The 12,428-nt window shown below is 40.3% G+C and overlaps 1 protein-coding gene across 3 annotated transcripts in view; it reads left to right on the forward strand.

Moving 5' to 3' along the window:
* The window catches only part of Heph (polypyrimidine tract-binding protein 1 heph), a 278,567-nt gene that overhangs the window by 154,195 nt on the left and 111,944 nt on the right, over positions 1–12,428 (forward strand). For all 3 annotated transcript variants that reach the window (XM_076379927.1, XM_076379928.1, XM_076379929.1), the window contains exon 2: positions 2,824–2,928. In XM_076379927.1, the coding sequence (XP_076236042.1) occupies positions 2,824–2,928 (105 nt within the window). The remainder of the gene's footprint in view (positions 1–2,823; positions 2,929–12,428) is intronic.

Raw genomic sequence — 12,428 nt, forward strand, 5'->3', positions numbered from 1 at the left:
CTATTGGCTATCAGTGTCTAACAAATATTTTGAGAATATTCAAAATTATCTAAAGATGAAGAAACTTAATTTCACATTTTCCTGCAGTTATTGTCTTTCTCTATAGCTGGACAGTATAAATCAACAATGAAGAGATGCTTCAATAATAAAAATCTTCTAGACAATCCTACAGATGTAATATTTCCAAACAAATACTATACCTGCAAAGTAAATTTACAGAAAAATTAATCAATAAGCAGAAGTTACCCTATCTGACAAATCTCACCAATCCAGTGCTTTCAATTTCTTAAAATTTCTCCAATCACGTTTGCGAGCCACTGACCTCGGCCCCGCCAATTCAGAACGTGAAGAGTTCCCGAACTTACCGCTTCAGAGACGAGAAAAGAGAATTGAAAGATGGGATCCAGAGCAGAAGAAGAGGGAACAAGAAGTCCATAATCCATACGTTCGCGGGAAGTAAATAATACACGAGCTCCTGGGGTCTGGTGGTTGGCTTGACCGGATGTTAGTCAAGGGAGGGGAGCTACCCCTCTATATCCGCAGGAATATATGAAATTCAGCTCTCCCTGTTCCTCTGCTTCGTGTCTCTCCGCGCAGATGTTGCTCGAGATTTTCGTGGAGCACTGTTTTCCTCGAGCATCGAGCGTACTTTTTTTCTATGCCACAATGTATCTTCTTTTATCGTAGTACGCAAGCACTTCGCAGAAGAGGATTAAGCGAATCGATTATCTCAAAAACCATGCGTCCAGTTTGGAATAAAACTGTTCTTGTGAGTGAAGGATACTAATTTCTTCCTGCTCGACTAGGCCAGATGCTTTCCTGGTTTCTTTTTCAGTAGCGCCACTTTGCTGGTGGCATCGCAAAATGTGTCTCAAAATTCGCTTAGACCAAAACCAGTGAGAGTGATTCAGAAATATCCTAATTACTGAGGAAGAGAATGGAAACTTCTCTTGTCAGTAAGGGATAATTTCTCATTGTATAATTAGCACAGAAGATTCCCCAGCTTCTCGGTAGAATTCTAGCAACGTTTAGAATTTCTGTTAACCCTCGACTGGCTGCTTAATTCACTCGAGACCCTTGCTAGCTGTTCCCAGCAGATTAAAGCGAATTAGAGTGCGTCATAACGGTACCAAGCAGGTTGGAGCAAACGTGAGTTGACCGAAACAGGTTGCAGAAAGTTTGAGCGGATCAAAGCGCGATGGAGATTGTTGAGCAGGTTAGAAAGTGGTCCTGCATCTTGAAGAAGGTTCATACAAGTCGAGGCAACCTGGAAGAGATCCAGAAGTCGAAGAGAACTCGAAAGACACCTCTTCAAGAGACACTTGAACCTAGAACCTAGACACCTAGGAACACGCGGAACAAATGTCTGCGTTACAAGTGACCCAGGCCACCTTCAACAATTCAGCTATTCTGTATTTAATAAAGCTTCCATAAATACAAAACAGTAAATTCAAGCGGAGATATCAGTTCCTCGAGGAATAACGTGCAGGATGAAAGAAGCACTGCCACTCAACAGTCAGCCGCCGCAACGAAGGATTTCGACTCGCCATAAATATTCCTCAAAGGAAGCACATTATCCCATTTCCCTTCGCTGCTCCTCGTCGCTGTCTTTTCTTACGTAAACCCAGCGAGATCGGAACATGATGCTGCGGTACTCTTTGATCTGCCATTCTGTCTCTCCAGGTGACGTGGCTACCTCGCTGCAGAGTGGAGGTTATGAATTATCCTTCCTGTGCTTTGCTCGCTGAAAGGTCGAGCGAGGCGAAGCTTCGCTAGGCAGATTGAACGACGGGACAAGGCTGAAGGGATAGTACACATCCTGGAGGAGAGGCTCCTGTTAAATTGTGCTCGGATGGATCGCTAGCGAGCTCCATCGACTTCCTTTCTTCGGTACCAGCGCGCATCCCGCCGCGAGACGGAGGCTGAGTACGAGGCTCAAAGTATGAATCGGATCCGAGATCCCCATTCGGTTTTTGCTGTTTATCGTTCGCCTCCTTTGAGGGATCAGGTCCTCGGGACGGAGCTCTGAGCCGAGGAGACGGGGAATTAGACTCGGGGGGATTCGTGATCCTGTTATCGCGGTTTTCGTGACTCTCGCTCCGCGTAGAATCGAGAATTAAATGTGTTTACGGACTCGGGGGATTTTAATAATCCACCTTGAGGTGTGTCGCATGGATAAAGGTCTGTTCCCTCAGTTTCCTGATGTGTAGCTTAATCGCTGCTTGTTAGATGGATTTTCGAATCGCTGTCGCTTTCTTTGTTTCTGCGTCTGGGGAATTTGGATTGATTGCGGCGAGAAATTATATTAGGTGGTAGGAGAAAATTTTGTATGGAAAATTTGTTTAAAAATTGTATCGTTTAGTAAATAATTTAAAAAAGGAGCGAAAGTTGCCGTGAAAATAGAATAGGAGTGGAAAAAGTGACTGGAATAATTCAGGGTGTTTCTCTAAGTAGTACAAGTCAATAAAAGGTGACACATTTTTCTAAGTAGTATAAGTCAGTAAAACGTGAGACAGTTGACATTGACGTACAGTTAGTAGCTGTATAACAAAATGGATATATTTACAGTCTTGAAATACAATAAATTATTTGAAATATAATTGTATAGCTGTAGTATATTATAAAATTATTTATTTTTTATATAGTCTAAAAAATGTGAATTTTAGGTGTAATTTTTTTTAAGCAAACGATCATTTCATCAACTTCAATTACGATTTTAAAATAAAATAAAATATTCATGTTCATAATTTCACGAGACTAGCTAATATTGATTTTTTTTAAATATATATATTTTTATTTATTTACCCTTGTTTTTTGTTGCAGAGGGGTAGCGACGAGCTTCTTTCGCAGAGCGGAGCAGTTAGCAATGGTGCTGCAATGAGTCCACAACCACATCACGCGGCCGACAACAACAATGACGCCAAGAAGGTTAGTCACAATTAAACAAATTTCGAACAAAAATATTTACAGCGAAAATTTGAAGCTGAAAAATGTAACAAATTAAATTAGAATTTAAATTAGATTATTTCATAATTTCCAGTTTGTTTTCATTTAATATCTACAAAATATTAGGATATTTTAGAATATGCAGAAAGAGGATTCTGTTATCAAAACGAATTATTTTTTATTTTATGAGAATATATAGTCAAAAATATCTTCGTATCTCAGGGTGAAATCCGAATATTTCGAACAAAACTACGATCTATTGAAATTGGATCTGAACACTGCGTAGTTTTCAGAGACCTGTGTCCTCTGACCCACATAGTCTTCTGCAATCGACGAGAAGCTTTTCATCAAAACAGCACGATCAAAAATACTAAAGTTTCTGAACAAATTTATAAGATAGAAATTAGTGTCAAAGTTGAATATACCTATAATTTATCAAGTTTCATTAAAAAGGACATTCATTCATTATGTTTTAATTTTTTAATTTTTGAATTATTTACTTGTCGCGAAAAATTTTCTATTTCCAATTTGACAAGGTCTTACTGAAAGATATTTATTATCTATCACGTATCGTTGCTGCCCACGTATGGAGGAACGATTAAAGAAAAAACCTCGAAGGTCTAGGCACAGGATAGATGCAGCTGTGCATCTGTAAGCCGCGGATGATGCACGTCTTCGACACCGGTTGCACGTGCACCGGATGCATCAAAACTTTGTAGCCCCGTAACCAACCTCGTTAATCATTTGCCTAGCTAGATGGAAAAAAGAATGAGCGCTCATAAGTCGCTCGATACGGGAAGATTTTTGATCTTTTTAATATGAGATTTCTTTGATAAAAAGCGGTAGGTAGAACTTTCTACGTGGTTTGCTCTGCATTTTGAAGTATTTCTTGATACAGTTTTTGTAAAAGCTAACTTTCAGTGAACCCTAGTCAAAATTTCAATTAGAGTACAAAATTTTCTGCATAGAATATTGATTAATTGTCTAATGAGATCACTTCGAACTTGTGCCATTCTCTTTTATCGTTTTTTATTTATAGACTATTTTTATTTTTGTTTTTACTAATTGAGATTGGACATCGACTTCGATAAGTTTAGAATACGTTTGTTTAAAAATGTTGTATTTTATTACTTCGTATACTTCTTTTATGTAGCATTAAATTGCAAGAGAATTCAAAGGCAGACAGAAAGTGCAAGTCGTAAGAAAAAGCATCAATGCAATACACCCTCGTTACACGATCATCTGGCTTCCTAGAAAACTGATTAAAGTCGAGTCATCAAAGCAAGACAGCAAGTAGAAACTATAAAACCCTAAAAAGAAAGTTAAACAAATCTCATTGATCTCCCACACGATGTTGCTCCACAACAAGTCCGCAGAAACTCGATTCCCAATAACGATCTCTCGCTTCGAAGCAAGGAACTCTCCCCAGTTCCCTCAGAATCACAAGGATCTCTGCTCACGCGAAACAAAGCGTTGCATAATGTTGCATAATGTGAGCGCGGGAGATCGTCACGGATCGTTAATGCGCAAGGAGGAATAGACAGCGGGGGATTCGGTAACAAAGCCGCCTCCGTTGCGTTCTCTGCTCTCTCACTTTGAAAATGTACACGTTCCACTTTTCGACGGGCTGAGTTAAAAAAAACTCGCGAAATCGTTAGCAGCCCCGCTTGAAATTTGAGCAGCACACGTTGGTAACATCGAAAAACCAGCCTCGCCCGCTTCTGTTACAGAAACGGCGAAATTTTCCACCCCCTTTCCTCGAATCCTTTTTTCGGCGGCGCCATTGTCTCTTCTTTCCCGCTGTCGGACACCCTCTCCATCGTTGCGCCGCTGCTGGCTGTCTTGCTTTTTGTTTTCGCGCGTGTGCCCGCATAGAAAAGCGTCTTTTCCCGGCGGCCTCTCGGATGCAAGCGTCGGAAAAGATCCGCGAGGCGGAAGAAGCCTATCGAGAATCAAGAAACTCGCGGAAGTTCTGGGAAACCTTGAAAAATAGGATTTAGTAAATTCGACGGAAAGAGGGGAAATGCAATAAGTGGGAAGTTTCTGATCCGAATGGAAGGAACGGCTCGAACGAACGAGATTATTGTCGGGATCGTTGGAGGAATTTAGACGCTCCTTTGACGAGTGTCGAAGCTGCAGAAATGCAGAATCGTTGAGTGGCAGAGTTTATTGGCTTTGTCGTTCTTTCTTGGAAATTTGTTTCAAGATACTTTGAGGGGAAGTAGGTGGTCATTTTTTTCTGTGGGGAGGTTGTGACTTTTTTGTTTCCACTTGAAATGTAGAAAGAATTCTTATTTTTGGTGGCAAGGTAATTCAGATTGTTGAGAGTTTGCTGAGTTTCTTCTGAACGACCACTTTTTATGTTTTGAAACATAGAAGCATGAAATCTTACAGAAATGAATCCTACTGAATCCATGAATCCAGTATACTATTTAATCGCTAAACCGAGTGAACATGTGATTTCGAGTACTCTTCCTTCTTTTCCAGATTTCGCTGTTTCAGTCTTCTACGAAGCACACAAATACAATAATCCCTCTATTAGTACCTAGCATTAAACTAAATACCCTGGAGGACCAACAGTCCCCTTTCCCCGGCACTAGTAGAAACAATCTCGCGTTTCACACACGAAGCCCCCTAATCCATAATATGACAACAAAGAACTGTCTCTCCATTCTTATTCCTAAACAAACACCCTCGAATCAGGATCGAATCTCGCGGAAAGACCCCAGAAAGTCTCCCCCAAAGCTTGGAGTCCGAGTAGCGTAATCAGAAAAGCCTTAAGAACACAGAGGGTGCGAAAAGACAGCGAAGAAGGGGAGAAGCCGCGAAAGAAACGAAGGAAGAAGCTTCGAGTCACCTTTCCTAGCCGTGAAAGTTTAAAAGAGGAGTCGAAAGGACAGAGGGGCCAGGGTGTTCTACGAGCGCTCCTACGAAGGGATGTTTCAGTGGCGTCCACTCGCCGCGTCTTCCGAGTTGAATAAAGCTTCCAGCGGATGGGTAAGAACCACCAGCACCGTCGTATTTCCGTTGCCAGTGCCTTCAGGGCCTCTCCTTCCCGATATCGGTCGGTCTGGATTCTCTGCAAGGTTTGTTCTCCTCCTTGGAAAGTCTCCCAGGACCGAGCAACCCTCTTGCGGTCGGAATATCCTATGAATCGACGACGAATTCGGTCCCTTGGCTGCCTTTCGGCTCCCTGCTACGACAGAATGATATGAGAGCGAGGGAGTGATTGATACGGGGCCGACTGCCCGCAAATGGATTCTGTTCCTGCTTGCTAATCCACTCTGGCGACCAAGCTGTTGCTGGCCCTATTGATATAGTGCTCACAGTTGTTGCTTTTGTTTTATTATTTTTATTTCACGATTGGGATATTATTGTGTAGGTACATTTTGGGGAAATGGGTTTAAGATGAGTGGATGAGGATGACAGAAAATTAGGATTTGTGTGTTCGAGGCAGTAAAGTATAATATAGATGCAGTTAATAAATTCGTAGTACTTATTTCTTCGAGAATTCTAAGTACTTATATTGCATGAAATGCTTTTATTCACAAAATACTCATTTTTAAAATAATTAAAACATCTCTCTGTTCTGTTTTCTAAAATGTTAGTGTAGACACGTCTTTGTACTTGGTACCTGTAAATCCATAAACAGTTATATCAACATTTACAAAAGAGTAAAATTCCCTATGTGCCTGGAACCTTTGCTTCTAAAATAGACCAACAACTGTAATTACAACAAAAATATTCCATACTGCTCGTCTGTATACACATATATTTTCGATACACTATACCCCTATTTATCAGCGTCCTAGAGTCACGTAATTTCACGCGATAGAACTCCTAATCTCAACAATTAAGCATGCATAAAGCAAGATTCATCCTCCAGTGCTCTTTAAAGAAGGAAACGAAAAAATTAAAAAATGCGCTGAAAGTGGATTAGGATTACAGACACGTGTATTGAGGTACGTGCATTAAGGTACGTGTATTGAGGTACGTGTAGATGCATTAAGTAGAAAAGTACTGTTTCGGGTATGACAGTGTTCGTTTAGCATCGTCGAATTGTGTCTTACACATTTATCCCTGGCGCAATAATTCTCGAAAGGGAACCGCGCCACAGCGAATTGAGTTACGGGAAGCTTAATATTTCTGGCTAGCTCGAGGCGCGCTTTTAATCAGGACTTTTAATTCAATCCGCGGCCTCCCCTTTACTTTAAACTAATTAACGATCACGCTTTAAAACAGAAATTAAAATCCGCGCGTAAATCGATTAAGGGACCGTCGCTGGCGATTCGAGAATTTCCCTACGAGCATTGTCCACTGAAGAATTCAAGGAAATGGGAATTATCCACTTAAAAAGTTGCATTAATAATCACTTGGCAAATATTGCTTGGATACAAATAGTATCATTATTTATAATTGCTTTCACGAAATTGGTTATTTTTCTAAGAATTTCCTAAAGAATTTATTTCTTCTAAATAAATAACACGTTAATATAAAATAGCTCCATGTGAATACATCTCTCTTGGAATCTAAATTATTTTTTTATTCAATTTCAAGTTGATCTGTAGAGTTCGTTGTTTTTTTTTACAAAAATCAGGAGAAACTAATTGCATATATGGGGTGATCAGTTTAACTGGAAACCCTCTAATGAATGTTGGTACCATTGACAATGCTAACAGCATCAACAATAAATCCTGCCAACACTCAGAGGTTGAGAGGTTGAGGATTTCCACTTAAACTGATCACCCTGTACACATAAGAGGTTCAACAAATTCTTCCCAATTTATTCCTCTTATGAGAAATATTCCCTAAAAATTTCAAATCAATTCAAGTCAATTAATGTTCTGTCTAACACATGTCCTTACATACTGCTAGGAATGATCCTGCCCTGCAGCCACCCTTCCTTAATCATTCTTAACTCGATTTTTTCATTTGAACGAGAATCTAAAGACCACAATTATACTCACTATACTTATATAAAATAACACGGTAAAGTTTGGGAAGGGTTGAACCAAGGGCGAAAGCGAGAACCAGCCCTAATAACGTAAGTGCTGTTCGGCACTTTCCTTTATTAGGTGGACACGAGGCTCCTTTGTCCCAGTTTCTTTTTGATGTACCATTTTCTGCTTCGTTCCGTCCCATTATCCACGAATGGTGGCCACGTTGCGCCACTTATCCGCTTGCGGGTGCGTTCGCGCTACCCCTTGAGAAACGTTGCAACTCGCGCGCGAACGAAAGTGAGGGTGAACGTTAGGGTCTCGTTAAAGGTGTTACGGCGCAGTCAATTATCGGACATCATTTTTTTTCTCATCGTTCTCTTACTTTTACGACCCTTTCCTTTTTTCATCTGCCGCTTTAAGAGTTACAATTTCTTTTACGGTCTTTCAATTACTTTCATTGATAATAAATTCTTATGACGGTAGTTCGTACAAAAGTACTTCGAAATTCTTATTATTATTTTGATACATACTTGATCAAAATTACTAGTATTTAGTATTTATTACCTTACATATAAGAGGCACATTTTTGCGTCATATCAAGACAGATAATATACAGAGTGTAACGTGTATACGTTTCAATGTTTTAGGGGATGGTAGGAGACCTCAAATGGGTCACAAAATGTCCCATAACATAGTGTCTGATCTGCTTTCGTTTTGCAGATAGGTACAATAGAAGCCTATCTATTTAAAGTACTGTATCTTTTTAGAGAAAGGATACTGAACATCCTATACGTCATTTTTCGATGATTATATTTCGCGAGACACGTCGTAAGTAGATTATACGTGATCCATAATTCTTGGAGTGGATTTAAGTTGATCAGAGCCCATGAATAGAGCTCCGTCCGCGGGCTTCTGATTCGGAAAGATTAGATGCCTATCTCCCTTTTCAAGACAGCCATGGTTCACCCATTTCCTCGATTAAGGCCGACGGAAATGAGTCCGTGGCGCAAGAAGAAGCGTAACGAAAGAGCCAGTTTCTTTTCTACAAAGAAAGACTAGCGTCGTTTCCGTCTTCTATTAGACAACTTTATTTCAAAAGTAATTCGGAAGACACACCTTATCCCTTTAGTTCTGGAAAGATGGGACTTTCATGGTTCAGTTTTGAGTGTTGGTATTTGGCAAAGTTATTTAGTTTATTTATTCATTTAGCAAAAAGCTGAAGAAAAGATTTTAAAATATGTATTTCTTTTTATTAAGAGTATTGTGTACTTACATTGCATATTCCTTTTGTATTTATTATTTGCTTGTGAATAGTTGTATAAAATAATGAAAGCTTTGGTATTTAATATATAGTTCGTTTACTGTTATATAGAAAATTGTCAGAGTTTATTTCAGTGAAAGCAGACCAATTTTCCTTCATTAATGGAAACAGAATATCATTGTTTAGAGACATTTTCGTATCACAGAGTATGTCAGATCCAAACGAGAGAGACTAATCATCTATGGAGATTTTCGAAAGTTAGCCAGAAGCTTCTGCTTGACGTGTCTGACATATTTCACGCTGGAATGTTTCTCAGCGAACGCATCAGAACACACGATACGGTTTTCGAATGCCAGTTATCTCTCAGGTGTGGATAATCTCCATTTCTCAATTTCATGTCTCGTCAGCCTCTTTTCTCCTCGCAGCGAATTCCACCTTCGCTTCACTCCAGATCTCGCTAATTAATTATCTATTAATACGAACCTGGATCTCAAATTCGAATAAACTGTCGCTGCAAATCGTAGATTCTAAATTTCTATTAAATATCTACTTTGCTTTACTGCAAGGTACAGGTTCAGAAAAACTGAAATCAATTCCGAAAGTCTTTCTCCCGACTCCTTCAGAAACAGAAAATCCTGCCATTTCGAGTCAGCAGCGATCCTTGGGGGCCACATTTAGCCCTTTCGGTTGGCCAGAGCCGTATCGTTAAGTACATCCACTCTTCCGGGCGTGCTTCTTTTTATTTTTCCCTCGTTGCCTTCAATATGGGGAGCTCGCTGGCCTGGCCGCGTAATCGTGGCGCAGGAAAGAGTTGAAATCTCGTCCCGCCGTTACTGGCCACGCACAAAAGAATCAAAGCGCAAAAAGGTAATGGCGGCGGTCTGACGGCGGCCAGTAATATTCCGGATGGACTCTGCTTTCGGTTCGAGTGCCCTCACAAAGCTGCCGTTTAGATAAATTGCTTCCACCTGCGTCTGCTTTTTCGGATCCTACAGGGAGGACACGCTCGTCCTTTCGTTACACGGGTCCCTTGTTCGACGAATCGCTCGTGTCTGATTCCCTTTCGGCCCCTTTCTTCGCGACGGTGTTTGTGATCATTGATTTTGACGCTTGGAAGCAATTGGTGGCTCCCTTGGCGTCCTTGAATTATATAAGGTGTTTCGAAATTCGTGGGACGAATTGGGTCAGCGGGATCCTGTGGCTGGAAAATAAGATGACGATGAAGAATAACTAAATTACGTGGGAGGCTTCGTTTCTAAGAAAATTGTGTTTGAATATTACAGGTTTCAGTTCAGACAGTTGATGTGATCGAGATGAGTCAATGATAGTATCTTGATTATAAATAAGCCCTTGTACTTATATGTGCTAGGACTCAATTAAATTTCCTATTTAATATTCCAATTTTTATTAGACAAAAATTCTGACTATTCCAGAAAAAATTGTTCGAATCCTCTGCAGGTATTTTATCCTCCATATTGAATCAGTAACTGTTTTAAAAATGATGGGAAGTGGATTCTAATTATTAATAGTTCATGAGAGTAGGAGTGTATAAACAACCCTCGGCGGTGCGCAGGAAAAGGAAAAGTGGTGGTGCATTTGTCTACTTCCGTTTCCTCCACACTGAAAGGTTGAAGTATTTCTCTTCTAATTTCGCTTCGTTGGCTGCATACGGGAGCAGACAGTGAGGCATCTCGTTTCCGCTAATTTCACTTCCTTATGCGCATGGAAAAGTGCTTCCTTACCGTGCCCCGTTCTCGCTACTGAATCCAACGAATTAAACGCCTTTTCCTGCCGATCGTAACTGATTATTTTTTCTCTTGCACCTTCCACGTTTGTTCGCCGCCAGCGAGATTACAATCGGCACGCTTTTTGCCAGACTCTGTTTCCTCAGTATTGAATGCGAGTAAAGTGAATTGAAGATCGCGTCTTAGTAATTAATAGGATGTTCGACGTCGTCGAGGATCTGCTTCGCAGACTGGAGATGTTTCATTTGAAATTGTTTCAACCGAGGGGGGCGTGTTTCTGCGTGTAATAAACAGGATTAATTAGAGAGCTAATTCCGTCGAGGATGTCTGCTAAATGTCTTTATGAGGATTTGAGCGAGCTCAGGAAGATCTTTCGAAACATTCTTTCACGGAAATCTTCAGTGATAAAAGTCGCCGTAATTCGCTTCAGCCTTTTAGTATGATAATTCTTGATAATTAGTTGTAGTAGCTATCGTTGGAGTTTATGTTCATTGTAGCTGTGTCATTTGACTATTCTTGTACAATTTATTGGAATGGAAAAATTAGTGCTAGTAGTTCTTAAGAGATCGTTAATGACTAAAGCTGTATTAAATCAGGGTTCATGAAGTTCACTGTATCCTCAAAATGTTAGCTTCAATTTTTCTTTATTTTTTTTAAACGAAGTTGTTATTTGTGAAGAACAAGCACGCTTTTGAAGAACACTATCTGAATTTGTAGTATTCATTTTTAATTGAATAACTCTTTCTGCGTCTATATTTCGACTGCACTTGAAAGATACAATTTCTTTCAAATATTTTCGTTCGATCACCCGTAAAGGCTAAGAGCGCTTACCATTCGATCAATATTTCCATTTTAATTCTCAAAATAGCACAGCTTGAATATATTTATTCGAAGTGACGAAATCGTTCTCAATATTTCATCTCCGTGGCCGTCGAACGAAAACAGAGAAAATAAAGTTCAGCTCAGTGAGAATTCCTTGCATCTCCCTGAAACGGAGTTTCCATTTCCCCGTGTTTACCTCAATCATCGAAAAATAATAAGTTTTCTATTTGAAATGTCCATTCGTGCGCGGCGTATCCCCGCGGAGCGTCAATCCGCGGTGTATTTCTTCCGCCTAATTCTAGATTACCCGTAGGAATACCTTTTGAACGAATCCACCAAGTGAACGCTACGGGGGCCGAGGATGATAAATCAAACGGATGCGAGATTAGGGTAACAGGGAGTGCTACAAAGTAGCACGAGACAGGTAACATGATTCCCATTGAGATTCGGAGTTACTGGCAACGCGCCAAGCCACACTCTCTTTCCCTCCACTTTCCCTCCACTTTCCCTCCTCGTTTCTCTCGGCATCCATTTTCTCTTAGTAATCTAACCATAACTTACCCCCATTCTCCTCGTCTTTTTCACTTCTGCAGGCTTTTTTGGGGTTCCGTGTTTCTGGTTTTTCTGTTGTTGAGAACGTGCCTACAGGCTCTTCTTAATAACTCTAAATATGTAGACATGTTTTTTAGGAGCTGTATTAAAAAATGTATGAGA

Source organism: Calliopsis andreniformis, chromosome 6 (genome assembly GCF_051401765.1).
Source record: "Calliopsis andreniformis isolate RMS-2024a chromosome 6, iyCalAndr_principal, whole genome shotgun sequence".
NCBI classification, from domain to species: domain Eukaryota; kingdom Metazoa; phylum Arthropoda; class Insecta; order Hymenoptera; family Andrenidae; genus Calliopsis; species Calliopsis andreniformis.